Source organism: Lipophrys pholis, assembly GCF_963383615.2.
Source record: "Lipophrys pholis genome assembly, chromosome: 19".
Taxonomy (NCBI): Eukaryota; Metazoa; Chordata; class Actinopteri; order Blenniiformes; family Blenniidae; genus Lipophrys; species Lipophrys pholis.
Window position 1 is genome coordinate 5,519,474 of NC_137647.1, and position 27,375 is coordinate 5,546,848.

The 27,375-nt window shown below is 43.6% G+C and overlaps 3 protein-coding genes across 9 annotated transcripts; 2 read left to right on the plus strand and 1 right to left on the minus strand.

The window, feature by feature from the left end:
* The first annotated feature begins 192 nt into the window (after positions 1 to 192).
* LOC308124628 (putative ATP-dependent RNA helicase DDX17) lies at positions 193 to 8,708 on the plus strand. Of its 2 annotated transcripts, none has more exons than XM_080487737.1 (13): positions 193 to 609; positions 1,379 to 1,538; positions 2,283 to 2,379; positions 2,500 to 2,633; positions 2,740 to 2,805; positions 2,921 to 3,062; positions 3,227 to 3,387; positions 3,638 to 3,810; positions 3,934 to 4,044; positions 4,186 to 4,247; positions 4,352 to 4,411; positions 7,098 to 7,337; positions 7,689 to 8,708. In XM_080487737.1, exons 1-13 carry the CDS (start codon positions 560 to 562, stop codon positions 8,153 to 8,155), a joined length of 1,923 nt encoding a protein of 640 aa, XP_080343863.1. In that variant the 5' UTR covers positions 193 to 559; the 3' UTR covers positions 8,156 to 8,708. The 2 variants fall into 2 exon arrangements, with proteins under 2 accessions (XP_080343863.1, XP_080343864.1); XM_080487738.1 differs by having other exon boundaries at positions 1,382 to 1,538.
* Positions 8,672 to 20,029, minus strand: LOC308124627 (ADP-ribosylation factor-binding protein GGA1-like; the record flags this gene model as incomplete). 3 transcript variants are annotated; one of them, XM_080487735.1, is made up of 17 exons in its annotated part: positions 8,672 to 9,957; positions 10,793 to 10,903; positions 11,011 to 11,180; positions 11,331 to 11,563; positions 11,677 to 11,864; positions 11,956 to 12,029; positions 12,130 to 12,282; positions 12,386 to 12,499; positions 13,123 to 13,204; positions 13,292 to 13,429; positions 13,605 to 13,685; positions 14,070 to 14,170; positions 14,323 to 14,446; positions 14,531 to 14,629; positions 15,359 to 15,434; positions 15,792 to 15,876; positions 19,831 to 20,029. In XM_080487735.1, 17 exons carry the CDS (start codon positions 19,862 to 19,864, stop codon positions 9,847 to 9,849), a joined length of 1,974 nt encoding a protein of 657 aa, XP_080343861.1. In that variant the 3' UTR covers positions 8,672 to 9,846. The 3 variants fall into 3 exon arrangements, with proteins under 3 accessions (XP_080343861.1, XP_080343860.1, XP_080343862.1); XM_080487734.1 differs by lacking the exon at positions 19,831 to 20,029 and adding an exon at positions 18,000 to 18,061; XM_080487736.1 differs by lacking the exons at positions 8,672 to 9,957; positions 10,793 to 10,903; positions 19,831 to 20,029 and adding an exon at positions 18,000 to 18,042 and having other exon boundaries at positions 11,017 to 11,203.
* Positions 19,259 to 27,245, plus strand: LOC308124623 (MICAL-like protein 1). 4 transcript variants are annotated; one of them, XM_080487722.1, is made up of 15 exons: positions 19,259 to 19,919; positions 20,473 to 20,521; positions 20,630 to 20,771; positions 21,185 to 21,273; positions 21,344 to 21,486; positions 21,653 to 22,173; positions 22,300 to 22,345; positions 22,812 to 23,400; positions 23,538 to 23,660; positions 24,339 to 24,468; positions 25,712 to 25,802; positions 25,923 to 25,996; positions 26,468 to 26,582; positions 26,665 to 26,711; positions 26,824 to 27,245. In XM_080487722.1, exons 1-15 carry the CDS (start codon positions 19,738 to 19,740, stop codon positions 26,931 to 26,933), a joined length of 2,451 nt encoding a protein of 816 aa, XP_080343848.1. In that variant the 5' UTR covers positions 19,259 to 19,737; the 3' UTR covers positions 26,934 to 27,245. The 4 variants fall into 4 exon arrangements, 3 of the variants coding, with proteins under 3 accessions (XP_080343848.1, XP_080343849.1, XP_080343850.1); XR_013936309.1 differs by having other exon boundaries at positions 19,265 to 19,919; positions 24,339 to 25,468; XM_080487723.1 differs by lacking the exon at positions 20,473 to 20,521 and having other exon boundaries at positions 19,265 to 19,919.
* Positions 27,246 to 27,375: the final 130 nt, after the last annotated feature.

Consider the following 27,375-nt stretch of genomic DNA (forward strand, 5'->3'; position numbering starts at 1 on the left):
ATCAAGCATATTATGTCAATCAGACTTTTAGGGTGGAGCTTCTTCATTAGCCAGCCAATTACAGTATCTCCTATTCACTCGGTTGAGGCAGAATTATTATTAATAATAATGATTATAATAAATGTCTGGTGTCACTCAAACGTTTAGGGCGGGTCTTCTTCAGGAAACAGCCAATCACAGTAGCTTCCGTTCACTGGCTCGGGGCTAAGCTAACAACACAAACCTAACGGTCCAGTCTCCGCGACGTCCTCTCATAAAACCCTGATTTTACTACATTTCACCCAATACAATTTTATATTGTTTTTTAGATATTTAACTTAGCAGCACGCATTTGAGAAAGTAACTGTTCATTCTCCCAGTCAGCGGCTCAGGGTTATATCTATTTTTTTGACAGAGAAGGAGGGTTGGTATCGGCTACATCTGCAGCTGTTTTGAAATAAGGCCAAAGACTGAAGCAACAAGCGAGGAGTGTTTTTTGTTGTTGTTGTTGTTGTTTTTTTCCAACTCGCGCGATTAAAAAAACTAATTCATCCATCACAGAGAAGAGAGTGCAAACAATATGAGAGGCTCGTACGGTGACAGGGATCGAGACCGCGGCCGTGACAGAGGGTAAGGAGTTAGCCAATTGGCTAAGTAGCATGTGAGCGAAGCTAAGATGAGTAACATTAAATTAGTTCTCTTTGGGTACTCTTAACCCAGATACTGTGCCAAAAAAAGGGATTATCTGCTTGAAACTGATTTCTTTCAGGCTGTATTTTTGTTTGTAGTCATACATGGTCACTTATGAGGTTGTCACTTAATTACTCCTTTCTAGCATTGGAAAACTATTGGAAAGCCAAGAAGCACAGTGCAACCTCATTTTCCTACAGCTCGAAGAACTGATTCATCTTTATATTATTACCCACGAAGACAAATTCAGTGTATTTAAACCACCACAAATGGGACAACATATTAGCAGCCATCTATTCATAGCAAATCAAAAACTGAATTTTTAAAGTCTTGAAATCAAGTGTAAAGGGCCTGATGTTTGTGTGTGACACTGAATTGATAAATTCTTGTAAGATAGATATTGAATGCAAAGCTAGTCCTTTAATTCAGGCAAGTTTTCTTGAATAAAGTTTCTATGTCACACATAAATGATACTACCTCGGCCTGCTGTAAATTAAACAAACTAAACACACAATCTGAATCTCAATTCACTGTCATAAAGACCTCACTTTTTATTATTTTAGTATCTGGTCTTTACATATTGAGACTGAACGTACATATTTAATCTCCCTAGATCTCCCGTTTTTACCAATCATTTTTTAGCACGACATGTTAATGCTTTTATATTTATGTAGTTAGTCCAGTCTCTAAAGTTTGCTCTGTTATGCAGCAGTCCTCGCTTCGGCTCCAGCAGAGGTGGACCACCATCGGGTAAAAAGTTTGGAAATCCGGGCGACCGTTTACGCAAGAAGAGATGGGACCTGGATGAGCTTCCCAAATTTGAGAAAAGCTTTTATACTGAACACCCTGAAGTGCAGCGACTGAGCCAGGTACTTTGAACCTGAAGTTTATCTGCCCCACATGGTCCTGTGGTTGCTCTCTGACAAGTTGCGAGTGTCTTCTCCTAGCTCTGAGTCAAACGTTTTCACAAGGCCCTAAAGACAAATACATACATCTCATGTGCATGTCCTGAACAGAAACCTAAAAATTGGATTTATTCAGTCTACACATTATAGCCAAAGGATTTTAACTGAAGGAATATTGGTATGGTTTCATTGTGTCATGTGCAGTCAAATGAAAAATAAAGACTTTCATCGATGATTTCATTACACCAAAAAAATGGTGTTAGTTTCAAGATCTCCCCCTAGTAAAATGGATTTATCTGAGGTGGTTCAAGAAATAGTTTTTCCCCCTCACATAAAACGGGACATGTTGTGAAGCAACATAGTTAAAATTCAAAAACTGAATGGTTGTGAGAAATGTTTTTACTTCATGAGGATCTCTACTCAAGTCTTAAAGTTTAGTCACGTCCAATGTTTGATTGGTTTAAAAAAAATCTTTAATTCATCCTGCATTCACACTAACACTTAAAGTATCTGTATGTTTTGGTGCATGTCAGGGTTTAAAGGATTGCTTTCAGACTACAAATGAACCACAGTATCAATGCCATTGCACTAAAGTGAATTTTAATCAGAGACTACTTGCAAAATGTTTACATACATTAAAATCTACATCAAAGGTGTACCTCATAACATAAGCAGACTGGTCTACAGGCTTGTTTGCTGTGTTTTCAGTATGATCTTGAGGAGTACCGCAGGAAGAAAGAGATCACTATCCGAGGTACTGGCTGCCCAAAGCCCATCATCAGCTTCCATCAGGCACATTTTCCCCGTAAGCACATACTTGTACCCATACGTACATATTGAGCAAATATTCAGCACCTTTGAATACTGAAATGAATCTACGATGATCAAAACAACAAATTTTATTTTCTCTCGTCTTTCTATATAGAATATGTTATGGATGTACTGATGGAGCAGAATTTCAAGGAGCCCACAGCGATTCAGGCACAGGGTTTTCCTCTGGCTCTCAGTGGAAGAGACATGGTGGGAATTGCTCAGACGGGCTCCGGAAAGACCTTATCTGTAAGACACATTCTCACCTACCTCTGGGTTTGCAAAGATCAACACATCACACTGTTAAATTGGCAGCAGCAACATTCCCTGATCTTCTCCCTGATTGTCTCTTCAGTATCTCTTACCTGCTATTGTGCACATCAATCACCAGCCATACCTGGAGCGTGGAGATGGACCCATCGTACGTGAATCTCATTGTTGAGAAGCCTGCTTTGTGATTTCATAGTTTGAATTATAGTTAAAGCCATTTCATATCAAAGCATGGATTGATATTGGACTGCATGTGTGTTCTGCAGTGCTTGGTGTTGGCTCCCACAAGAGAGCTGGCTCAGCAGGTCCAGCAGGTGGCATACGACTATGGAAAATCATCCCGCATCAAAAGCACTTGTGTATATGGCGGCGCCCCAAAGGGACCTCAGATTAGAGACCTGGAGAGAGGTGAAGAGCAGTTCTGAATTCACCAGTTAAATCGTCATAATTTTCTATAATTGATCGGATGTACAATTGTTTTCCAGTGTAACCGACACTAGATGCTGCAGCAGCTTCCATGTGCTTAAAGAATTCTGTTAAATGCTAAATTAACATGCTTGTCATGTGTCCAGGTGTCGAGATCTGCATCGCCACACCAGGTCGTTTGATAGACTTCCTGGAAGCTGGAAAGACCAACCTGCGTCGCTGCACGTACCTGGTTCTGGATGAAGCTGACCGCATGCTGGACATGGGATTTGAACCACAGATCCGCAAAATAGTGGACCAGATCAGGGTAAAGAAGATAGTCAGGGTTCATCTGTTTTGCAGGAACTGTGTTTCTCAGATCTGCCTATGGAGTATTACTACATGTGAAATAGACCATCTTGGATTTTCTTGAAATTGTATACAAATAATCTGAACGCACCCAACAGCCACAGAGAAAGATGTTAATCTTAAATCATCTTTAGTTACAAAGCGAGTTTTGTAAGCAGGACAATTTCATTTCAAGTAATTAATATTGACTGTGTGCGTTCTTTGCCCAGCCCGACCGACAGACCCTGATGTGGAGCGCTACTTGGCCTAAAGAGGTTCGCCAACTGGCCGAGGATTTCCTGAAAGACTACGTCCAAATCAACGTGGGAGCTCTGGAACTCAGTGCAAATCACAACATCCTTCAGATTGTGGATGTTTGCATGGAGAATGAAAAAGACAACAAGTAAGAAGCTGTTCATCTTCATTAGTGTGTATTTTATTTCCACTACTTGTGGATAATATCTATTATTCTTTCCTAAATCCCTTTTTTCTAATACGTTGAGTATGTGCATGTTTACACCGTCAGGTTGATCCAGCTAATGGAAGAGATTATGGCAGAAAAAGAAAACAAGACCATCATATTTGTCGAGACCAAAAAACGCTGTGACGACCTGACGCGCAGGATGAGACGTGACGGGTGAGTTTTCTCAGGCTGGTATGAAAACACGTATGTACTGTGAAACAAAAAGCACTTTTGAATAAATAATATGTAATACAAAGGGCTTCCAGTCATTGGAACTGCAAGACCAAATCTAACAGGTGGCGGCTTTGCTTCCAGATGGCCGGCGATGTGCATCCATGGAGACAAGAGCCAGCCGGAGAGAGACTGGGTTTTAACAGGTACAAAAGACACACCGACACCTGAACTACAGCTGCTCACACTGTTTGTTTATTCATTAATGTCCTCTACTCCTCGTCATTGGATAATTTTCCCCATGTTGCAGAATTTCGAAGTGGCAAAGCTCCGATTCTCATCGCTACTGACGTGGCTTCACGTGGTCTGGGTACGTCATGTGTGCTCAAGCGCTCAACAAATACTGTCTTCATTGTAGCCATGCACTGACATGGAACACGTACAGAGTGTCGGACCATTTAATATGTAGGAGAACAATGGTCGACTCCTCTCTGGATGTTTAGCTCCAGAAACACACCCGTTAGCATATTTTGAAGAATATCTGATGCTTTTCTGATTAACTGTGTATAATAAACCAAGCAGGGTTTAGTCACTTTGCTTTATCAAATAAAAAGAAAAAATACTAGGTAATGATGTTGAATGAAGTGTGAAGTTGTAAGGGGTGCGGCCAGCGACGCAGCCCCTTACTGAATGGCAATCAACCTTTTAACCTAATTCTGTGTTCATTTCTTTTCTTTTCATTTTGTTTTGTTTTTGTTTTTGTTTGTTTCCAAGTCTCTCTTCCGGCAACTAGAAGCACACAGGCCCTCGGGAGCCTGCAGCCGGACCTAGGCATGACAAATCGAAAGCTGAGTCGGGGAGAGAGACAGCCTCTGATTAATCGGTCCCAGGCACAGCCACCTCCGCTGAAAACCTAGCGCAGAGCCCACTAACAAGGCGCTCCCCCCCCCCGTCCAGGACTCGGAGGGGGGGAGGCAAAGCGCAGGCTGCCGCTGGGCTTCCAAATTTGACCGTAATGTTGGGGGCGGCTGAGAGGGCGAAGAGGGGGGTGTGGAGGAGGGGGAACTCCCTTTGGCCATGCCATCACTACAGAGACGCACCAAAAGCATTTAGCGATCAGTTTCATTCAGACGCCTTATTCCTTTTTAAAAGATGGGATATGGATGAACATTCTCGTAACGTTCTGGAGGAGACGCATTTCCAATCCCTCTAAGAAACCTTTGAAAACAAAATCTCCGCCTGAATTGGTAGTGCCGGTAACATTCTTACACAATACAAGCTGAGATACAGCGGTGCGCTACAAGAAGACAACGAAAGAGGCAACGGCCAACAAGGGAGGGTGGAAAGCAGCCAATGCCGGGCATGGACGGCTGTGCTGGAGACTCCCCTCTGAACTGCCCCCTGATGCCCGCCCCTGACACCCCCCACACCACTGGCTGTGCCGGCCGGCCGGCTTCTCCCTCTGCGGACGTCATGTCTGGTCCTGGCTGGCAGGAGTCCTGGCCTGAAGGAACCACTTCTCTAAAATCCGATTACCCTCTGCCTTTCCCTCTTCTCTACACCTGTCTTCTCTCACTGGAGTCCTCTGCTCCGTCGGTCTCTTCCCTGCTTCTGTCCCCCTGAAAGCGTCTCCCTGTCTCTTTCATTCATTCTTTTCTCTGCTTCTCTTCACCAGTCTCGTTCCCCCCTGTTATCTTCTGTTTAAAAAAAAAAATGCTGTCTTCTTTGTCCCTCTCCTCCTGATCCCGAGACCCACTGTGTATTCTGCTTTCACCCCCCTTTGTCTTTAACTCTTTGGCCATTTTTCTGTGTATCCATCATACAAGACCACCAGGTCAGTCTAAAAGCTATTTGCCAGGACTTGCGAGCTCACGCTCGGATCTCTACGCACCGTCACCCGGTAGCGTCTGTTTCTTGTTACTGAGCGAGAGTAGCTGGGCTCTGAGACACCACTGTCACTGGAAGGAAGGCACCTGGGAGGCATTAAGGAGAAGCAACATCAATCAGAGCCCATAAAGAAAAGCTTCCACTGATCCACATCACTGCCACTCAACAATGTAAGAAGTGGCAACTTAAGATCCTTCAAGTTGGTACTAAAGGATCCAGATAGGCCCCTCCACTGAACCCCACCCCTTCTCCCCCTCCCTTCACCAGAAACACCAGCAGTAGGATTTTGTCTCCAGAGGCACAGTGCAGACTAGAGTAGGACCTCATCCCAGCTCAGACTAGCTGGGGCTCTGGCTCCCACACGGTTTCCAGGCTTGGGAGTTTTGGGAGCGTGGAGGAGTGGCGAGGAGGGAGAAGGGACGGCTTTTCGTCCCGCACGCTCTCCTCCTGCCCCTGCAGACCTCCCAGGACTGGCGATGGGTAAGTGGGTGGACAGAGAGATAACTTTGTATGCCATCACTAAGTCTCTAACAAAGGGTAAGTACTGTACCTCACCCTCCCTCCCCCTTTCCCATTTTCTCCTCTTGTCAGACTTCATCATTATGCCTCAAAAACCGGATGTGATCTCCTCTAATCAGCAGTGTTTTCTGAGCCTTTGTCAACTGTAATGAGAAACAGACCTCAAACTTTGCTGTAGTTCTTTTGTTCGGAGAGAACAATCTCAGTTAGTCAGCAACTTTTTCAATCTGTCGTCAGGCCCAGCGTCATGCAACAGTCTATTAGGATGAACTGCCCCTTAAATTTAGTTTCTTCTTTGTAAATTCAATTCAAATTCAAATAACATTGCAAATCACCTCATACAGTTATTATATTTTCAGCTGTGCATGTAACCTAGTTGCATGAGTGCCAATATTTCATTATGCTCCACGATGATCGAGCATTTTTTTCTGTAAATCGCATGTTGAATCCTTTTTTAAACTGTGTGACTGGAGAGGTAAGTGTTGCTTTCAGAGAATGAAGGGTGTCTTGCAGGTATTGTCTGTCTGATAAAGCAACACAGCACATTGAGGAAAGGAGTGAATCTATTTGCCGTTAGTATTGTTCTAACTTTTTTTTCCCTTCTTATCTTTTCCCTCCCCGTGACTGATCCCATCACACCGACCCTCAAGATGTGGAGGATGTCAAGTTTGTCATCAACTATGACTATCCGAACTCGTCCGAGGACTACATCCACCGTATCGGCCGCACGGCCCGCAGCACCAACAAAGGCACCGCCTACACCTTCTTCACGCCGGGAAACCTCCGACAGGCCCGAGAGCTGATCCGGGTGCTGGAGGAGGCGCGGCAGGCCATCAACCCCAAGCTGCTGCAGCTGGTTGACAGTGGACGTGGAGGAGGAGGAGGAGGAGGTGAGCTGACTCTTCCTGCTGAATTGCATTGCTTTAAACTTTACATGGATCCCTTATATAGTCGGTATCTGCAGTTTTATTGTGTGCCTTCACTGATGGAACTGTGAGATTTACGGTGATAGTTTAACCAAATTCTGACACTTTCGTTTTTTTCACAGCTGATACACATGCTCATTCTTATACTTGTGTTTATGTGAATGAAATCCTATAAACAGAAATTTGCTTATACAAGCCGATGAGCAACTGTAAGGGAGTGACGACTGTAACGTGGCGTCTTGGTCAACGTTCGTTCCTCAAAACAAGAATATCTCTAGCAGGTTGGAATGTGAGTGTGTTTGCTCTGATCTCCAGGTGGTCGATCCCGTTTCCGCGGCAACTCCAATTCTAACAACCCCAACCTGATGTATCAGGACGAGTGCGAGCGGCGAATGCGTTCTGTGGGCGGCGGCCACTCAAAGGACGTCCGCAGCAGCAGCAGCAGCAGCTACAGCCGCGGAGGAAGCGGCCGTGACGGCGAGCGCTCGTCGTCCTCCTCCTCCTCCTCCTACAGAGATCGCAGCAGCAGGGATGGAGGGCGGAGCTACAGCTCCAGCTCCAACTCCAACTCCAACTCGTACGAGCAGTATCAGAACAGCAGCAGCTCCAGGAGCGGCTCTAGCTCCGGGGGAGGGGCGGTCGGGTCGGCTCCGGCCTCCTCCGCGGGGCCGCAGCCTCTCATGGCCCAGCAGTTCAACCCCCCGCAGCCCATGATGGGCCTGATGGGCCACTCGCCCTTTCAGTTCACGCCCGCCTCGTCTTCTCTGCCAGGGAGGAAGTGAGGAACCACCAAGAAATAGTTACAAACGACACGTAATATTTCTTCTATTTTCTACATTCCATGTTTTGACTGCAACACTACAGCTTGTTTTGCTTTAAAGATACTCAACAACAGAACAGAATGATTCTTAAGTTTGTTCATTAACCTTTATTGTTTTTAGTTAATTAAAGGTTCGATGATCAACATACAGTAAGTTTGAGGCTGAAAAGAGTGTCACAGTTATCTTGAGACAAAAAAAAAACTTTTTGTAAAAATGTCTTTTTGTATTATGGCGTTCTGTACGTGAGCTCATGCTTATCCAAGTTTCCCTTTAGGTGTCTCGAAGGTAGGTGCTGAAGTTCATTCTTCTTAAAAGTATACGCTTGTTTCTCTTTCCTATATTATTTGTATTCTTGAGCTGAGGAAGAACTGTTGTGAAAGAAGTTACTTCATTCGAACGTGATCACGTAGACGAGCTTCTCCTGATGCTTGGTGTTCGATGACTGAAGTTGCAATGACTGAAAGCTAGTTCCTCATTAGTTTGATTTCATCTTTAATAAAGTGTTGTATGCATATCTCTGCGTCATAGTAATTCAGCTTCAAACCTTTGACCGAAAAAAAACAAACCCAAACTTTATTTACTCATTTGTAGTGTTGTACCAGTGTTATTCACTTGCACGCCGCACAAGTCAAATTGTACACAACAGAGCCGCCCTCGCTGGCATTTACAAAGAGGTCTTGTTGGAAATCGGTGCAGTGGAATGTGATCGGGAGTCTTCAGGCGGAGGAAGTGTTTGGCGCGGCTGCCATGCATCGCAGACTGGAGATACAAGTTGAACACGTTTGAGACCAACACTGTGCTCGGAGCTCCGGAGTGCAGCTCAGTTTGCATACGCTCAAGTTGTCAGTATCAACTTATACATAACTTAAAAACCAAGCTTCACTTTTGTTTGTTTTTTTTCCAGGTTCAAAATGTAACTTACATTGCAGTTAAGATTTTGCTAAATATGGATCTCAAATGTGTAACAGATGAAGGAAAAACAAACTCTGAAGCACGAAACTTTAAATGTTAGAACTGCAAAATAGGCACATATGGCAGAAAATACACAGCTCTGATTTTACAGTAGATTTTTTCTTTTTTTGTTCTTTACAAGATGAGAGGAAACAGCATTTTTTCAAACAATCATTCACTGTGCAGTCAGAAAGTGCACTCAGTCATCAGGAGAGAAGGAGAGGATCACAAAACAAAAACACAGAAGTTGATTAGGAATCGCAAACAAAGATTAATTGTCTTGTGTTGTGCTGGATTGTGCAAGCGTTGTGTCCCATGTTTGCAGAGCATGCTGAGGTAAAGGTAAACAACTGATGATGGATTTCGACCGACTGCCCGAGGAGGAGGAAAATGCAAAGAAACAAGCACACTAAATGAGCTAATATGCACACAACTGTTGTAGTCCTTTTTCCTATGCAGCACTGTTGGTTCAAAGAAATGAGACGACAAATCTGCAACGACTTGGGAGGAAGCGGTCGCTGGTTTGTTCTGACGCAGCCCCAAAACAGCAGACTAGAATCTAGACACGCGGGATTAGCGCAAAGCGTACACACATTACACTGACCCAGCATGAGTGAGACCGGAAGGAAAACGGAGAAAGCGGTGAGTGAAGGGAGGCCCGAGTCTGAGAGCAGAAAGTCCGTCTGGGTAGTGTTTGAATGCTATAGGCTCCCCCACTTCTCCGGAGGAGGAAACTGTTCTAGACTGCCGCTCTCGCTGTGCTCCTGCTCGCCCATGGTGAAGGCGAGTCTGTAGTCCAGCTGCACCTTCTCCTGCAGGGGACGACAGGAAGATGGTTTAACATTTTAATATGGTGGTGTCGGTCAACATCAGTTCTCTGTACCGTTCATTTAAAACACATGACTTCGATCTTAATATGATGAAGAAATGTTGGATATGTGGAGTCGAATGTCTTCTTTTAAAGTCCTCATGAAGCAAATTGTTATGCAGGTTCAAAGTAACTGGGTAGAATTTTCCCAAAATTTGCACAGGCGCCTGGTCATGAAAGCAAGCCAGCTTCAGAGGTCATCTCCCAATTAACCTTTGGCTAAGCCCCGCCCCCAAACGAAAACAAACCAATAGCATTCAACTACCAAGCGCCCAGACTCAGACAAACATTCTCAGCTCTGTAGCATAAGACATGGCTACACATTTGTTGTTTTCAGGGTTATTTAATTCATTTAAGATGCTCAGTTTTGGGCTGAGCCAAAGGTCAATTGAAAGGTTGCTGGTTCGATTCTACATGTCCTTTCTTCTCTGTACAGATCTTCCTGGATGATAAGAGAATATAGGTGACCATAGATGGCAACTGCAATAATTATTGAATGAAAAGACTGTCAGCTCCTCCTCTGCCTCAATTCCCCAATCCTGTCAACGGTGTGCACAACAAATACTGTGAATTACTGGGCGTCTATTTAACCAGCGGATTTTTAAGCCTGTAGCTGTTGACATAAAGGAGTGATAAACTCGCCTGCACCGGAAGAGGAAAGAAAGGAGTGTTCACTTTGAGGATGATTTGAAACCAGATGTATATACTTAACTTCAAACACAGATTTGTTACGTTTGTTTTTTTTAAACACGGAAGTTGTTCGCTCTATCTTGACCCACCTTGTTTGGGTTTGCGAGGAGCATGATCTGTGTGACAGCGGCCGGAGGAAGGATGGGGTTAAAAGCTGGGAGCTCAGTTCCTGACGGGGGCTGCAGCTTCACTGCCATAGACTATCAATAAATAAAAAAAAAAAAAAAAAACAACACACACGTAAATGGTAAATAAACATTAACACCACTGAGTCATGGAATGTGACGCTCTGTCCACGACTGCAGACCTTTGGGGCCGTCATCTGGAAGCTGATGCCGGTGACGGGGACGGGGGCCGAGGACAGCATGGAGATGATGACCACCAGCACGTCGGGTCGAGACGGAGGCGGGTCAAGGGCGAAGTGAAAGAGAACCCGCAGACTGTGCCCGTCGAACACGGTTACAGGTAAGAGACTACCTGGAGAAAGAGGAGACACGGGGCTGTTCTGTTCGTGGAGGATTTAAATCTCACTGTTGAACTGGAAAAGGAACATTTATACCCAGATGTGCAAATCTTCCAGGTGTGCAGCAGCAAGAGGTCAGTTCGATTTAGGTACAGTCTACTTACTGGGCTTAATGGATTCTAGCGGTACGAAAACATCAGTCAGGGTAACTTCTTCAGGAGCCGGCTCTGCGTGAGCAGGAGACATTTCCAGCAGTGTGGCTCCGGCGCCGAGAGGCTGAGCGTTCATGGGAGGGGCAGGAAGTTCCGAGGGAAAGGGCGGGATCGGGTTAGGAGCGATGTTGGTGGCCGACTTGCTCTGGAGATCTCTCAGAGTTGGTTTGGATTGCTGTTTGTCCCTGAAAGAGCAAAACCTCGTACTTTAGACGGCTCTCAAGCTGCGGCACTTTGGTTATATGGAGAGTTTCTCCTCCAGCAATGATCTGAAAGTACTTAAAATGATGTTCAGTACCATTTGACCTGCAGGCCCTCTGGAGGCAGCGACTGCTGCAGGAGTGTTTTTCCAAGCAGGTCCAGCTCATCTAAGGCCGAGTTCCCCGGAGTGGAGCCAGACGAGAGGGTCTGAGGGTGCGAGGGCGGGTCTGGACTTAGGAGGAGACTGGGAGCAGAAGGGATGTCCGCATCAATGCTGTCGGAGGACTGGAAGCACAAAGTCAGAAAGTATGTTCAGAAAAAAGTGCTACCGTGAGCTGGCCTTTCGGAAACGTTTGCTGGAGCGAGTTGCCCTCACCTGGAAGGAGTCCCACGCTGTGGAGTCCTCAGGCTGTGAGGTCGGGTTGGATGTGTGTGTTCCTTCACTCAGACCTGCGTGGCCCACAAAGATGATGAGCGTTTCGAGTCATCAAGCCACACGTTACACAGTGGTAAGAAAGCAAAAAATAGCTGATGTGTAACAAAAACCAACCAAGGGACATTAGTTCGTCGTCAAGGAGACTGATGCCCATCTCCTGCGAGGGGGCGTTGAGGCTGTCTGTCGGAGTGGGGAACTCTGGGAACGAGGGAGGCGACTGGGGCGACGTGTCCAATCCCGTCAGGTCAAGCAGCGCTGTCCCGCCCCCTATGAGACATCCAATCATTACAGTTCACTGTGAAGCACTCCAAACTGCTCTGTTTCAGTCTGCACACGGTCAAATGTACCAGCGGTCTGTCCATGGACCCACCGATTTGTTTCTGCAGGCTTGACGTGTTGTTTCCGTTGACGATCTCCCCCTTCACCTGCTGCTTGTACAGGTTGATGACGTGAGTGAGGCTGTCGTTAGCCTGCAGGATCTCCGCTGTGAAAAGAGTGAAACATTTTAATCAAAGAGGAATAAGAAGAAGCTGCGCTTATGATAGATAAGCGGCAGAGCATGTGCCTGATTAATACCACTAAAGCTGCTCAATCTTGACTTGTTCCTGGCATGTTGAACTTTTAAGTACAAAACATCTCCACAAATAAATCGACGCCATTTGACCTGCGTTTCCCTCCGAACATTTAACAATGTGTAAAAAGTTACTTAAAAACAACAACAAATCAAATCTAAAACCACCAAAAAAAGGCATTTGTCAATAAACACAACTACAACCTTGTAAAAATGTTGCGTAAAATCCCCTTCCTAACGACAGGCTGAATGATTTTACAGATAAGATAAGTTCGGACTATAATTTAAACTTTCAAGGTAAAAACAGATGAATAAGAAGTGACCTGGGGCGACACAGAATGTGGTGCAGTTTAAATGCAGAATGGGTCCGGAGAGCCCAGTTTGCATGTTCTCCTGGTGCATGTGTGGGTCTTGAATAAAAGACATAACATTTTTTTTTTTAAAACTACCACCTCCTACTCTAATCCCCAGAGTCATGGGACCCCGTGTTGGATAAAGCGAGATAGAAGATAGCTGGATGAGAGAGGAACCCTCACCCAGAGCCTCGTCGTTGTCTTCCGTGTCACTTGCCAGTCTGAACAGTGTTGGCCTCATTTTCTCACAGCGCTGGTACAGATCCTGGCAGGCACAGAACACCAAGTCAAACAAGTGGTTCTCATTTAAAATAGAAAAAATAAAACAAATACATGAAGAAGCCCATCTCACCTGTATCAGCTCAGCGTTGCTCTGGTTGGGGGCCGTGCTGTCGTAGTCCTGCAGAAGCTGAGTCAGCAGAGAGACGCTCTCCTTCACCTCCTGAATGGCGTTCACTCGCTTTGACACCTTTTCCGCGCGCCTCTGGTCCTGAACCGGCGGACAAACACAGTGCACATATATACAACGGAAGCACAACGCCACAGCCAGAGGCAGAACTGTGAAAGAGGCTAATGAGAAGTCCCAGAATGAGACTTCTCTACAAGTGGGAATGGAATTAACATGTATTAAAAAAAACAAACTCAAGAATAAAAGGAGGTTTTACCTCTTGGACCATTTCCTTGATAAGCTTGTTGGCGGCTTTCAGGTCTTCAGGGTGCGAACTGTTCAGCAGCCGAGACAACATCTGACGGAGAGAGCCAGAGTTCACAGGGAGGTGAAAAAAGAAAGACATGAAACATGAGCGTGGCCAAAATACAGTATGACACAGTGGATAAGACTGGCATTTTATCAGGTCAAACTGTAAACCGGAGACGTTTATTTGCTTAAATTACACAAATCAACTGACTTATTTGAACTGATTGCACACAAATTCTTCCTCGATCAAGATGGAAAATTCTGTAAAATAAGTATGTCTTATACCATTCTGGTATGGCAGTGGAACTTCAAAATGATGCCCATTATTTAATTTAATTACTTGTGACAACACATTCAAAGAAACATAAATATGTTTGTCTCCTGAACGTTTCTCAACACAGTATGATGACATGGCTCGTCATTAAGTCCTTACTTTTGACTTCTCCTCATCCTCAAAAATGGTGTTCTTGGGTCTGGGCGGAGGAAGGTTCAGTAGTTTGTCAGGCGGCAGCTCCGGGTCTTGTTTAATAATACCTGGTTTTTGAGCGGAGAACAGGAATATGACATTAAAGCGTGTATGTGGAAAACCAAAAACACACATCACGTGTTAGGAAGGAGTGATTTCGTTGCCTTCTGGGATATGAAACATACTTCTTGACCGGACTGAGCCACCCATTGACTCTCACCTTGTTTTTTCAGCATCTGATAAGCATCTGAGATCTTGGCCTCGTCGGGTAACCCCAACGTCCAGCTGTAGATCAACTCCAAAACCTTCTTCTTTACTGGCTCGGGGGACCGCGAACCCAGGTACTGTGTCAGAGTACGAGGGGTGAGTGACACAGATAGACAATGTAAGGGAACAGACCGATAGCGGGACGGTCTGAAAACACTCACCTTCGGAGAGACCACTTTGATGAGTTCATTAAGAAAACGGAACTTTCCCACTTCACTGTGAAACCTTTTCCCGCAGTTCTTCATACACGTCTCCAGAACCTGCCGTTAAACAGCAACAAGAAATTGATTCAGGATGACAGACTTTATATAGGTTGTTGAGTTACTTTTTTCTGTACATTTTCTTGTATCAGAATATTGGTTTGGAGGAGGCACAAGGGGGCAGTAGTGAGCTGTTCAAGGCAGGTGTGTCACCTGGTGTCCTGGCCTCATTACAGGAGGATCAGTGGCAGGTGAGCGACATGCTGCTGGAGAGAGGAGCCAAGCTGTTTGCTTCAGTGTGGAAGCCTTTGGAGACGCCATTGGTATGAGTTTGATTGAGCATTCTGGCGTGTGACGGCAATAGCGGGGAAGCCCTACGATTTATGGTGATCTGATTAAATTTGTAAGCTTGGGGTTTAGACTGACATGTAGATTCTGCATATTCTTTATATTATTTCCTCACGTTTGGAGGTGTATTAGCAGTGTTGGACGGAACAACTGGTGTTTTGACTTTGCGTTAAGATAAAAAAAAAAAGAGCCTGGTTTGGTGGTGGAGGAAATGTTTGTTTTGAACTTTTGGAAATGAAACATAATTCTGGATTTAATTTAAATCAAAATTAGTGTTTGTCTCTTATTTTAAGATTTACAACTAACGGAGCACTTGTCATCACTTAACAAAATAAAGGACGATAAAAATGAGTGAAGTTGTCCAGTGTCCTCCTTTGAGTTCAAGACAGACATTGAAGCAAAAAACACAAAAAAGAACACAGTGTTGAGATATGAGCTCACCAGTAGTGCCTGCATGGCCTCCCACTCCTGTGGAGACTGGATCTTGTGAGCCAGGAGCCTGGTGGCCAGCTGAGGTCTGGAACATGTCAACAAACACAAGCTGAACTTCCATATAAAGAGTATCTGCTGGAAATGTCACGTTAATTCATTTTACGACCAATATTATGTCACTTTGTGATCGTCAGGCGTCCCCAGCTTTGTTTTTATTCAATATATGACTTGTAGCCTCAGTACAAATCATCAGTGGCTGAACAGAGTTAATTAGATTCAAAGCTTTGTATTGATTTTACGTTCATTAGAGAAAAACGGGTAGATAAATGCATGTTTCTGCAGCCGGCATGTCCAGAGCTTAAGCTTGAATCAGCAAGAAGCGCACAATAAATCACACAGCAGAGCACAAAAAGCGTTTCGGCCCTGGGGGCTCGTCTCTTACCCCTCCAGTTCATTGTTGAGCTGGTCACAAAAGGCATGGATGCTATTCCAGTCTGTGTCTCTGTTCAGTGGATTTGTGGCCTTATCTGAAACGATAGTGGATATATCAAGACGACAGAAGTCACTTTGGTGTTTCCTGAATTCTACCAACATTGTGATTTCAATATAAAAACACAATGGCAAAGAAATATGTATGTGGAGCCTTCGCACTTGTAATTTTTCTTGCGTTAACTGGCTGTAAAATGTGATTTTTGAATCGCATCGACAGATAAACACAATTGCCTTCGTGCAGCTAGAAAAGGTAAATAAACCCAGACTTTAATAAAATGTTGAACCTTATTCAAAAAGCTATAACCTCAACCAAATGCTGAACAGAACTTAGTATAAATTCGGAACATTTTTTTCCCCCCCTACAGCACTGCTTTAAGTTCTCTGAATGTCTGCTGTACAATTGCTCTTTGGAGCTAAGTTTACCAAGATATCTATTGGTTCTAGATGTGGTACATTTTATTATGCGTCGTGTCAGGTGATCATTTTGTATCGAACATCGACAGAGTGTCAAGCTTGTGGACAGACACTCTGACATCATTCTGTATGTTACTTTGGGGAAAGAATTGTTTTGTGATGCCAAGCAGTCCACATCCTCAGGCAGCTTCATAATATTTTTCCATAAGATGATGGTCTCATATTGCCATAAGGCTCGTTTTTCACCTTAGTGCCGATTGTTCTTTTTCCAACAACTAACCCTTGGTTTAATGAGCCCAGTAGCATCTGTGTTAGTGATCTGTGAGAAATACGTGTTTACATTTACACGTTACTGTGCACTTCGTTTGTGCCCCTGGATTCAACATCAGAAGACGGGAAAACCAACACAGTAATCACCCACAATTACATTAAGAAAGCGACTCGATTTAGAGTCGCTATCGGGTCTTTGGACATTGCTCCTAAGGAGATGGGAGAGGCACTATTCAGCCAGGCCACCTACTCTTAACCTGGGCCTTCAAATATACGTCCTACCACAACCCATTTTTGTACAAACCAACAATTTCTCAAAATATCTCTTTTTGAGAATTGGTTGTTAAACCAATACAGTCTTGCATTAAAAAGACTGATCAAAAGAAGACAGACTATTCACTTTCTGTGATATTGGATGAAGTGCATTGTGTTGTTAGGATGCTGATCAGATGACATTTAATGGCAACACCAACAACGAAAGAAATAAAACATAAGGGTTTGCCTAGTTTCAATGCCTTGTTGTGGAGTTTGACTGCATTGCTGTGGTGTTCCTGGCTGTCAGTTTCCTGATGTAACCAGTTGATTTCGCAATTTCTTTCACCTTGAGTCAAACATGGTGATATCTTGTTTTGTAACAGGAGGTAATAAAACATTTGATCAACACAGTTCTAATAGAGCAACCAGCTTTCCACTGCTGTCTTTCATTGAGACATTTCCTCTCCTATCATAGCAGAAGAAGTTGGAAGTGAAATCATGCTGTCATTTCTCCTTAAGAAAACACTGCCAATGATTACAGACCAATTATAGCTTCTGAATGAAAACATGAAGGAGGAGCCTTTATGAACAGAAACCACAGCATGCAATAAAAAGCTGATAAATTAAAAACCATGACGGGAGGAGTCTCAACCCAGCATGCCATAGTGTGTGTATATGCGCGCGCGCGCACACACACACACACACACACACACACACACACACACACACACACACACACACACACACACACACACACACACACACACACACACACACACACACACACACACACACACACACACACACACACACACACACACACACACACACACACACACACACACACACACTGTGCTAACTGGCTAAGTGTCAGCTAGCGTGATGTCGCATAGTGTCACAGCCATTCTCGATCTTTCTTCAGAGGTCATCGCTTCCGCCGCAGATGTAATCGACCCTACTATGGATTAAAAGTGTGACCCTGTGATCGGATCGCCCGAGCCCGTGCAGCAGCGGCTCCGTCCGGCTGCGTGTTGACAGCTGGCAGCCGCAGCTCCGGAGCTACTGTTAGCATCCTAGATGTAACGGCGGGGGTCCGATTCCTCCGCCTCCGGGAGGCTGTCAGCTCCTCCGCGACACCCCGCAGGTCGTGATCTGGTCAGCACCGGGTTGCGCGAAAAATAAAAACATCGAGGGGGAGAAACAAGTTTGAGACACTCACTGATCCGAGACTCCAAACTCTCCGCATCGGGCGGCGCAGCCATCACTGCGAGATTTATGAGGCGCTGCAAGTCTCGCGAGAGTACAAGGGACGAGAGGAGAGCGGTGGGCATAGAACTAGAGTATATAGGTTAATATGACGTTTTGGATATAGTTTTATTAAGTAGAATTATGAAATCTTTATCCCATATACACGCTATTTGTACACAACCTTAACTTTTACGGGCAGCAATATGCAGAAATGATGACCAGGTATTAGCAAAACGATCCCCTGATAGTTCTATTAATTGTATTTCTATGTTCGGAAGTATAATCAAGTTAACAAACAAGACTATATCGGATACTGTGCTCCTACAACATAAAATCTGTAGCGTAAGGTATTTTTATTTTTATTGAACAAAAAACATTTAAAAACTCTAGTGGTGTCTGAGCATGCAATCATCCACCACAAGGACAACAACAGAAAAAAAACAAAGAAACAAACAAAGGAGCAGTAAAAAAGGCTAAATAAACTAATATGGGTTAACAATCACAAACATATTAATCTGGGCTTTTTACATTGAAATTAATTCAAAACAGAAAGAGACATATCTTTGTATGGTTTTGGGGAAACAGTGCTTGACATTTTTTTGAGGGATGAAAAAGAGATTATAAATTCATTTTTAAAACAGTTGAAGGAGGGCTTCTTATTCATCCATTTACTACAATGTAGATTATATTTTCCCAACAAAAGAAGTATATTAATTACATTAGATAATGCTGGGTCTGAATGCTTTTTATAGTACAAAATATCAGAGAGGTCTAAATTGTTAACATCATTGATCTTGAGAGAAATCCAATTTTAAGTGTTAATTTTTACTTAATTTGGTAGTAATATAAAGGTTAGCGACGGTAGTTGTTTTGTTTTACCTTTATTTGACCGGAAGTTCTTTATTTACAATCAATTTACTCAATTTACTGACTCCTTACACAGCTTTCGTAGCTGAAGGGAAGGTTTTCACTCACGACAACAGAACATTTGATTCAATATTTTGCATTTGTTCAAACCAGTGTTGCAAGTTCTAGCAAATAAATTATGAACCAGAGAAAGACAGAATTAAAAAAATATACATGCACTGATGAGTTGTGGTCGAAATTCTCTCTGTCACGTGGCGGGGAGGAAAACAAATCGTCTGCCAGGTCTGCAACCGAGAAATAAAGTTGTAACCAGAAACCTTTCCATCCTAATTATAGCGGAGCTGCGGCTCCGCGTCGCCCTCTAGCGGCAGCTATGGCGCATTTCACCGAGGAGCACAGCAAGGAGCAGCGGGCTGGCAAGCAGCGGGATTTGCTTAACTCTTTTTTTTTTTTTTGTCTTTCTTCTGTGAAAGTGGACACGAGTGTTGCAGCCCTGCAAATATTTTAATGAGATGTGTCCTCTGTGAAAAGCCCGGCGGTGTTTGCAGTGGGTGAGAAGCTTTGTGGTTCAGTTTGGGAGAGGACCAGACCTTGTCCTGCAACACTGAAACTGAAACGATGCACTCCTTTCATGCTGCGGGTACCTTTTTTTTTTTTTTTTTAGATGACAATACAGCCTAGAAAGGGGGGAAACCAAGCCACCTTCCTTCCTGCTGCCTCACCAAGTCGATGCGCAACAAGTCATTGGTGGCGCAAAAGTGGTGGAAGATGCTTAGTTTCCTGTTTCCTCCACAAAACCCATCGTGGCCAGCTTGACTTGACATCTTAAATCATAAAGTGCCATGTTCCACCCTGCCTGCACGTCGAGCTTCAATCAGAAAATGGTTTCACAGAAAGTCTTGCAGGAGTGGTGCCGCGTCACATGCGCCTCTTACCCCGGCGTGGAGATAAAGGACCTGTCGGCGTCATTCAGGGATGGGCTTGCGTTCTGTGCCATCATCCACAAACACCGACCCGACCTTATGTGAGTAGATGGAACGTACATGATATGATCAATTGTCTTTATCTGTTGTTGTCGTCCTGGTCTGAGATGTGACAGAGTGTGTCCATGTTGATCAACGTGCTGTCTAATCTGGAGCAGAGGACCTGCTCCCTGCATAGAGGACTAATCTGATGTCCCGAGCCTAATCTCTGTCTCACCGCTTTAACCTTTCCTTGTCCAGTTTAATGATATCAGGTTGTTTGTTTTGACCCTTAAGGTCCAATCACTGACCTAACAAAAATAACTTAATGTCTTAATATTCCCACATTTGAAGTTAACTGGTGACTCTGACTCCTCCTTCATGTGAGTGACTGTTTCTCTGTTTGACATATGACGGACTGGCAATCTGTCCAGGGTCTGTCTTCATCTTTAATCCTTTAGTTCAGTCAACCGGGATCAGGTCCAGCACGCTGCACCTCTAAGTTAGATAGATGAATGGCTTGTGTGGCACTTTGTTGTCTGTTTATTCTTTCTTTTAATCTTTATGAGTTTGATCATCATTTAACTGAGCTGTCCATCATCTTCACCGCTCCAGAAATTTCAGATCTCTCTCCAAAGACAATGCTTATGAAAATAACAAACTGGTGAGTTGATTCTGTTCGCTTGAGCTTGAATGAAAACGCTTCTTCTAACAACAGTGAAGGACATTTGATCTGTATTTCATCTTGTTTGTTTTTGTGTGTTTTTTGTAGGCATTTGATGTTGCAGAAACAAAGCTGGGGATCCCTGCACTGCTGCATCCAAGTGACATGCTTTCCTCCAAAGGGCCTGATTGTTTAGGTGTCACCACCTACCTTTCTCAATACTACGACTTCTTCGATCGGAAAACCTCTGGTGAGTCGAGATCAACTTTTCTGGTAAATAATCATAGACCGGACCGTCCATGAGAGGAGCAGTGAGCGACCTGAGGTGGTTTGATCATGGATGTAGGAGCGATGATCGTTTTGTAGGGAAGAGGATGATGAGGATGGAGCTGGGAGGAGAAGAGAAGAAGATACTTGCAAAGAAAAACCCAAGTATTATGGAATTACAGGGGAAGTTTTTTACAGACTCTATAATATTAAGACATTTAGGCCATTGTGGATGTTTATTTCTAGTGTTAGACAATTAGTGGTATAGATGGTGCACTGTTTGTCTTCACTGATATGATCATGTGAAAGCAGTTATTGGACAGTCCACACCTCTATTCATAGCCAGCGCCATGCATTTTATTCCGGTCTTTCTTTCTTTCTTTCACACCTTTTCAGCGAGTCCTGCCAAGTTGTGGTCGTCGCAGGTCACAGTCTGTTACAATCCGACAAGAAACAAAACCTCTGATGGTCCCACGCGTCAGAAGGTAAACGCTCCCAGTCTGTTCTGGTTGGGTTTTCAGTCGGCTCAATGGCCGGTTTCTTTTCTTCTTTCAGAGCTTGACTGACCTGGAGACGGACGAGGAGAGTCGGTTTCTCAACACCAAGCCTCGGACAGTGTGTCATTTGTGCTTCAAGCCTGTCCATCTCATACAGAGACACTTGGTTGACGGAAAGGTTTTTCATCGCAGCTGCTTCAGGTACTGACGGTTTAAAGTTTCTGGCCTCATTGCATCACTTCTTGGTAAAGACGGACTGAAAGTGGTTAATTGCATCTCAGAGATTGGGTTCAGGAGTGTTGTCGCTTATTTATACATCCTTAAGAATGTTTTAATGTTCTTACAGCCACACGTTTCTGTCTTGCAGGTGTACAGTGTGCTGCAGCAGTCTGTTACCGGACTCATACACTCGGGGAAGTGACCCAGACTCCCTGATCTGCAGCGACCACATCACAGCCAGCAAGAGCACGCGTGTCGACCTCAATCACGAAATTGCATCTCCAAATATGGAGGAAGCAAGTTATTCTCTGAGTGGATTGGCCATAAGCGGCGTTCCTCATTATGCTAAGATAACAGAGTCGCAGGACAGACCGGTTTGTGGAACAGCAGGACCAGACGGAAGAGCAACGCCGGAGAGCAGCAGAGTGAGCAGAGGCTCGTCTGTTGGACCCCCACATCTTCCTCGGCACGGTGTCAAAGACAGGAAATCTGTAAACGACGGAAAAGCTTTGCAGGACCCGATGGAGACGTCGGAGCTCCGTTCCGCACAAGCGACGGAAAGTCGTCGTCCTGTTCCAACACCCAGACGGCTGCTTGGCTCGTCTGTGGTCCCTGTTCCTGCAGCCCGGATCAGAACGTCCCAGACGATGACCACCTGTCCACCTGCAGGTACATTTATACTGACTAACAAATACAAGTTATACCATCGCTGTTTTCTTTCTGTACGTCCCTCCGTCTTTATCCTTCCAGACAAAGTAAATAGAAACTTTTTGGTTTGTTTGTTTTTTCATGCAGGCAGTTCCACAAGCCGAAGTAAATCTCCAGCCAGTTCTTCTCACATGTAAGTGTACAGAACCAGCGGGTTCCATGCTTACAGGAGCTCGCGCTCCTTTTTTATCATCTCTTCTTTGTTGTCCATCAAAAAGAATTTCATCTTTCATATCTCTTTTCTGCTTTTTCACACTTATTTTGTGAATTTTAATCTCCCTCAAAGTGGTTATATTAAGGTTTTAAGTGAGCATGAATACAATTCAATAGAAAAATATAAAGTAATAATGACATATTTGAAAGATGAAATCCAACAGAAAACTTAAAATGGGTTCTTTATATAATTTTAAGTTGTGTCATGAACCGAAAAGTCAAGTCAAGTATATTTCTAGAGCCTATTTAAAAACAACCCGAGGTCGACCAAAGTGCTGCACGGTTCAAAATAGAAAAACACGACATTATCTGAGTAAATAAATGGTAAAAAACCAAAACCTTTCTCTTTAACACTGTGAAAAGCTCTTTCTTTTTTTCTCCTGTAGGAGCAAACAGACCACCACCAGCCCAAAAGTCAAATCCAACCACCCCTGGATGGCCATTCTGCATCCTGGACCCTGGACACAGCTGCCTCCAGCTCCTCCTCCCGTCCCGGCACCTCGAGCCAAGACTGTCGCCAAGAGGCCGACACCATGGAACCAACCCAAAATCTCTCCTCCCAATCCTTTTGAGGAGGAGGAAGAGGAGGAAGAGGAAGCTCCTGCTAAATTGGAGTCTGCAACCCAGACGGAGCCCTCGGTGTCAGCTGTCCTCCAAGAGAAAGATGAGGACCCGGATACTGTCGTTTATGCAACCGTCAACAAGAATCGTTTTAATCCTTTTATGGAACGTGGAGAGAATGAAGTTAAACAAACAAATTTACCAAAGAGGCCAGTTTTCTCTGAGGCTGCCGGAGTAGCGGCTGGAAGCAGCAGTGAAGCGGATTTATTAGACGCGACTGACGCAGCAGTAGGACTTTATTCCACGTTCAAAGTGGCGCAAACAGACATTTTATCCCGAAGTGTTTCTGTTCCGGCTATCTCCTCTGACTTCTCTCCCTCCGTGAGTGTGTGTCTGACGTCATGTCAAAGTAAGGTATGAACAGAGAGCCGTGCTTCCTGCTAGAAACTGAGCAAATGTGAAGGTTTTTCTGTATTGACAGGACAGCCTTGTATCCGCTCATTTACAAGTTTGCATTTATGTATTTTTTTTTTTTTTCTCTCCATTTGTAGCAAGTCTGCAAAGAAAATCCTTTCGATCGGAAACCTGGAATGACCAAGTCCAAGACGGTCCAGGAGCTGTCTTCCAGTCGAAGCCCTGCCCCGGGCCATGGCTTTCCACTCATCAAGAGGAAGGTAAGGCTTTTTTTTTTTTTTGCTCAATGTATGTTATTATGACTCTCAAATCAAAAAGATAATTTTCCTACTAATGCGTCCGGACTGCACGACGCTGAGTTTAGATAAAGAGGTATAAAAGATGGACGAATGGATTCATTTTGTCACCCGAAAGATCCATCCCTCCACTGTCTACTCCCGCCTTGTCCCAGTTAGAATCATCAACTGAACATAAAATTGGAAAACCGCAGAGTCGCCTTCAACCACTTCTGTCTGTCCAAACAATCACTATACAAATATTCTTTTCCTCCTACAACCTGTCTCTTCTCTTCTACATTTGCTTTAACGCTTACCTGCATGAGAGTCAGCTGAGACTGAACCTGATCCCTGATTACCTCCAACTGAAAGTCCACTGGCTGTCTGCCCACTTCCATTGATTTACAATCCTTTCGCTCATCACTCAAAGGCATCTTACTCTTGTTTAATCTTATTAGTAAATTTTCTTTTCTCCACTGAACCCTAAAGAATATTCAAGCTTTTTTTTGGTGTTGGTTTTCAGTTTTCAGTTGTTTTAGGAGAAATCCTCCGTTTGAATAGAGACACATCACACTGTCTTCACACGAGTTATCTTTTTTAATAAAGCCTATTTGATTGATTTTTTTTTTTACAGTTAATCTGTCTTCTTGTGTTCTCTAACAGGTACAGACAGACCAGAGTTTTGTTTCCACCAAAGACCTGGAAGTGCAGATGAGAGAATTGAATAAACGTGCGGAGGCACTGGAGCAGAGAGGGCTGCAGCTGGAGAGAAATCTGAGAGACGGCAGGAACGGTAAACCGCATCAGTTCCACACAAAGTGAAAGTGCACTGGTGTGAAATTATTGTGCACTCTTTCATTTTGCATGAACAGCAACAGTGGTAAATAATTTCTACGTACGCCTTTAGTTAATCAGGCCGTCCTGATGAAATAAGTAATTAAAGATGCATGGATTGAAAACAATGAAGCCTTTTGTCTTTTAAAACACAAACCTCAACTTAATTGTGTAAAATTTCTACAGCTGACATTGACATGTTCGAGTAGCACTGCACAATATACCACAAAATGTATCGTGATTCCAACACGAGCAACAGAAATATCACAAAAGACTCAATTAACCGCAATAATGAATATTTCCATGCACTGTGCGTTCATGCTGTATAAATTCAAAATGACAATATATTAAATAATGAAGAAAGGTGCTATAAATTGGGATACATTTGTGCAGAAATTGTACGATTAACAATTTAGAAAATTCAGTTGACAGTGCAAATTATTTAATACCTGGTGGCCACAGAGGAGAAATGTAAGATTTGGGTAAATTACCCCAAAACAATAAAGACACTAAACTGAACCTCTGCTGGTGTGAACTGCTGGGCTGATGGAATAAACAAGGAACAAAGACAAGCTCGTGTGAAAGAGGTCAAAAAGAAAGTTCACTGCTATGTGGAAGAGCAAAGGACAACAACGTCATCGTCATCAACTTAAGTCTTTTTAATTTATGGCAAAATATATTGTTATTGCCATATCGTACCGCCTTAATAACTTTAAATGTATCTAAACACAAGATGTAAGTCCAGTAGTTTGCGTCTCTATGTGCTGTTTACCACTATTGACTGACTTTGTTTGCCTTCTGAGTTTTGGACGTTCAACAAATGGAAACTTGACCCACTTGTGACGGCTGTGATGGTGTGTCGTCTAATCTTCGTCCTGGGGGGGGTCACGACCCTGCATGGTTCAGATTCCTCCTCACTCCAGCACACCTAAGACACAGATCCACATTGTTTAAAGCAGGTTGTGGTTCCGTCAAGCTTCCAGACAAAATCGTACAAAATTGGTAGAGCGTTTTTAATTACATTTGTTGAATCATTTTCATGTCATGAGGGAAGGAGATGTTAACTTTTGTTGTATAATAAAAAGGAATTAAATGGGCCAGTCAGCAAATGCCAAGACATATTTTAGTAAAATAAGTTCTCAGAACTTAAAAGTACAAAATGACGGATAAAGAAACTAAACTGTGATTTCTTCTGTTTTCAGACAAAGAGAAGGAGCAGATGCTGACGGAGTGGTTCTCTCTGATCCACCAGCGTCACGTTCTGTCCCGTAGGGATACCGAGCTGGTTTATCAGTGAGTCCACCCCAAAGAAGTTTTACACAAATTATACAACATTTCCACTGCTGTGGATTTTTTCTCCCCCCCCCCCCCCCCCCCCCCCCGACGTTTTGTCATTTGTGTGTATTTTTCCAGAATGAAGCAACAAAAGTTGGAGGACAGACAGGCAGATGTGGAGTACGGGCTCCGGTGTCTCCTTAACAAACCAGGTCTGTGCATTGTTTGTTTGTTTTGTTTCTTTCACAAACTATTTCCTAAGTTGTCCTGCAAATTTAAATAAAGCTTTAAATTCTTCACGTCCTGCATTCGAGCTGTTCTAACAGGAGCGGACTGCCGAGGTTTCACCGTGCTGTGGATCAGGGTTTGAATCTCTATTGTGGCAGGAAGTGTATTCAGTGTGCCGTCTTCAGTGTGTTGCAAGGACTTCCTGTGACAACCGCTGCCAAAGGAAGCTGTCAGATAGGCATGATGATAGTATATGACTCAGGCTGCCCTCTGAGTTTATACCCGTGACATTAACAATAGATCATTTAAAGAACCAGCCAGGTGTCCTCTTATTGCTGTCTTTCTCTCTTGTCACTTTGACTGTGCAGCACTTAGGCTGAACTCTGATTGCAAAAGTGTGACGCTGATTAAAGTTATGATTCCTCAGGCTGGATTATTCTGTTTTATTTGCTCAGAGAGCGACTGGACTCGGGAGGATCGAGGTCAAGAACAGCAGCTGATGGATGAGCTGGTCGCCATCATTGAACAGAGGAATGAGATCGTCAGCTGCTTGGAACAGGACAGGCAGAGGTACACAGACAGGAAACAATAACCAATCATGTTTTCACTTTTAGAGAATTGTATATAATGAATGCTTCATTTGTTTGATCAGGGAATTAACAGAAGATTTGCTTTTGAAAGGAAACATGAAGGACAAAGGTGAGAAATAAATAAATCACTAAAGCCTCTTGATTACATTGATATGCATCAGATTTGGATTTTAATTCAGCTCGTGACATTTTTGCATTTAATTGTGTTTTTTTCTCTTCAGACTTTCAGAAAGAAAAACTAAAGGAACTGAAGAAGTCAAAAGGAAAGCTCAAGCCAAATAAAGTGTTGAAACTGTTTAATCACAAATCAGAAAGCCACAAAAAGAGCTGAAGAAATGTCATTAATGAAAAAGAAAAACCTCACAGGAAAACACAAACTGTGCGGATATGACAGAAGTAGGACATGATCATAAGGTCAAATGATAAATGAAGTTGTGACTAGTGCAATATATAAACACAGCTTGGTCTCATGTACAATGTTTGTATGCAAAGTCATAAAGATCATCAATGTACATTTTCTCTGTTTTACACAATTAGTTTAAACTTTTTATTATAAACTTGTTTATTTGAATGGGTTTTTTTATGTTCTCCCTCTGGAGGGAATCTGTACAGACTGATTAAACAGTGATCATTTCAAACGGTTCATGAGAGGCTGGTTATTTACGGTCACATACAGAGCATACGACTGAGAGTCAAACCAGGTAAATTCATGTTATTAGTATTTTGGATAATAATAGTTTGAATTAAGATAACAGTTCCATAATCACCATCTT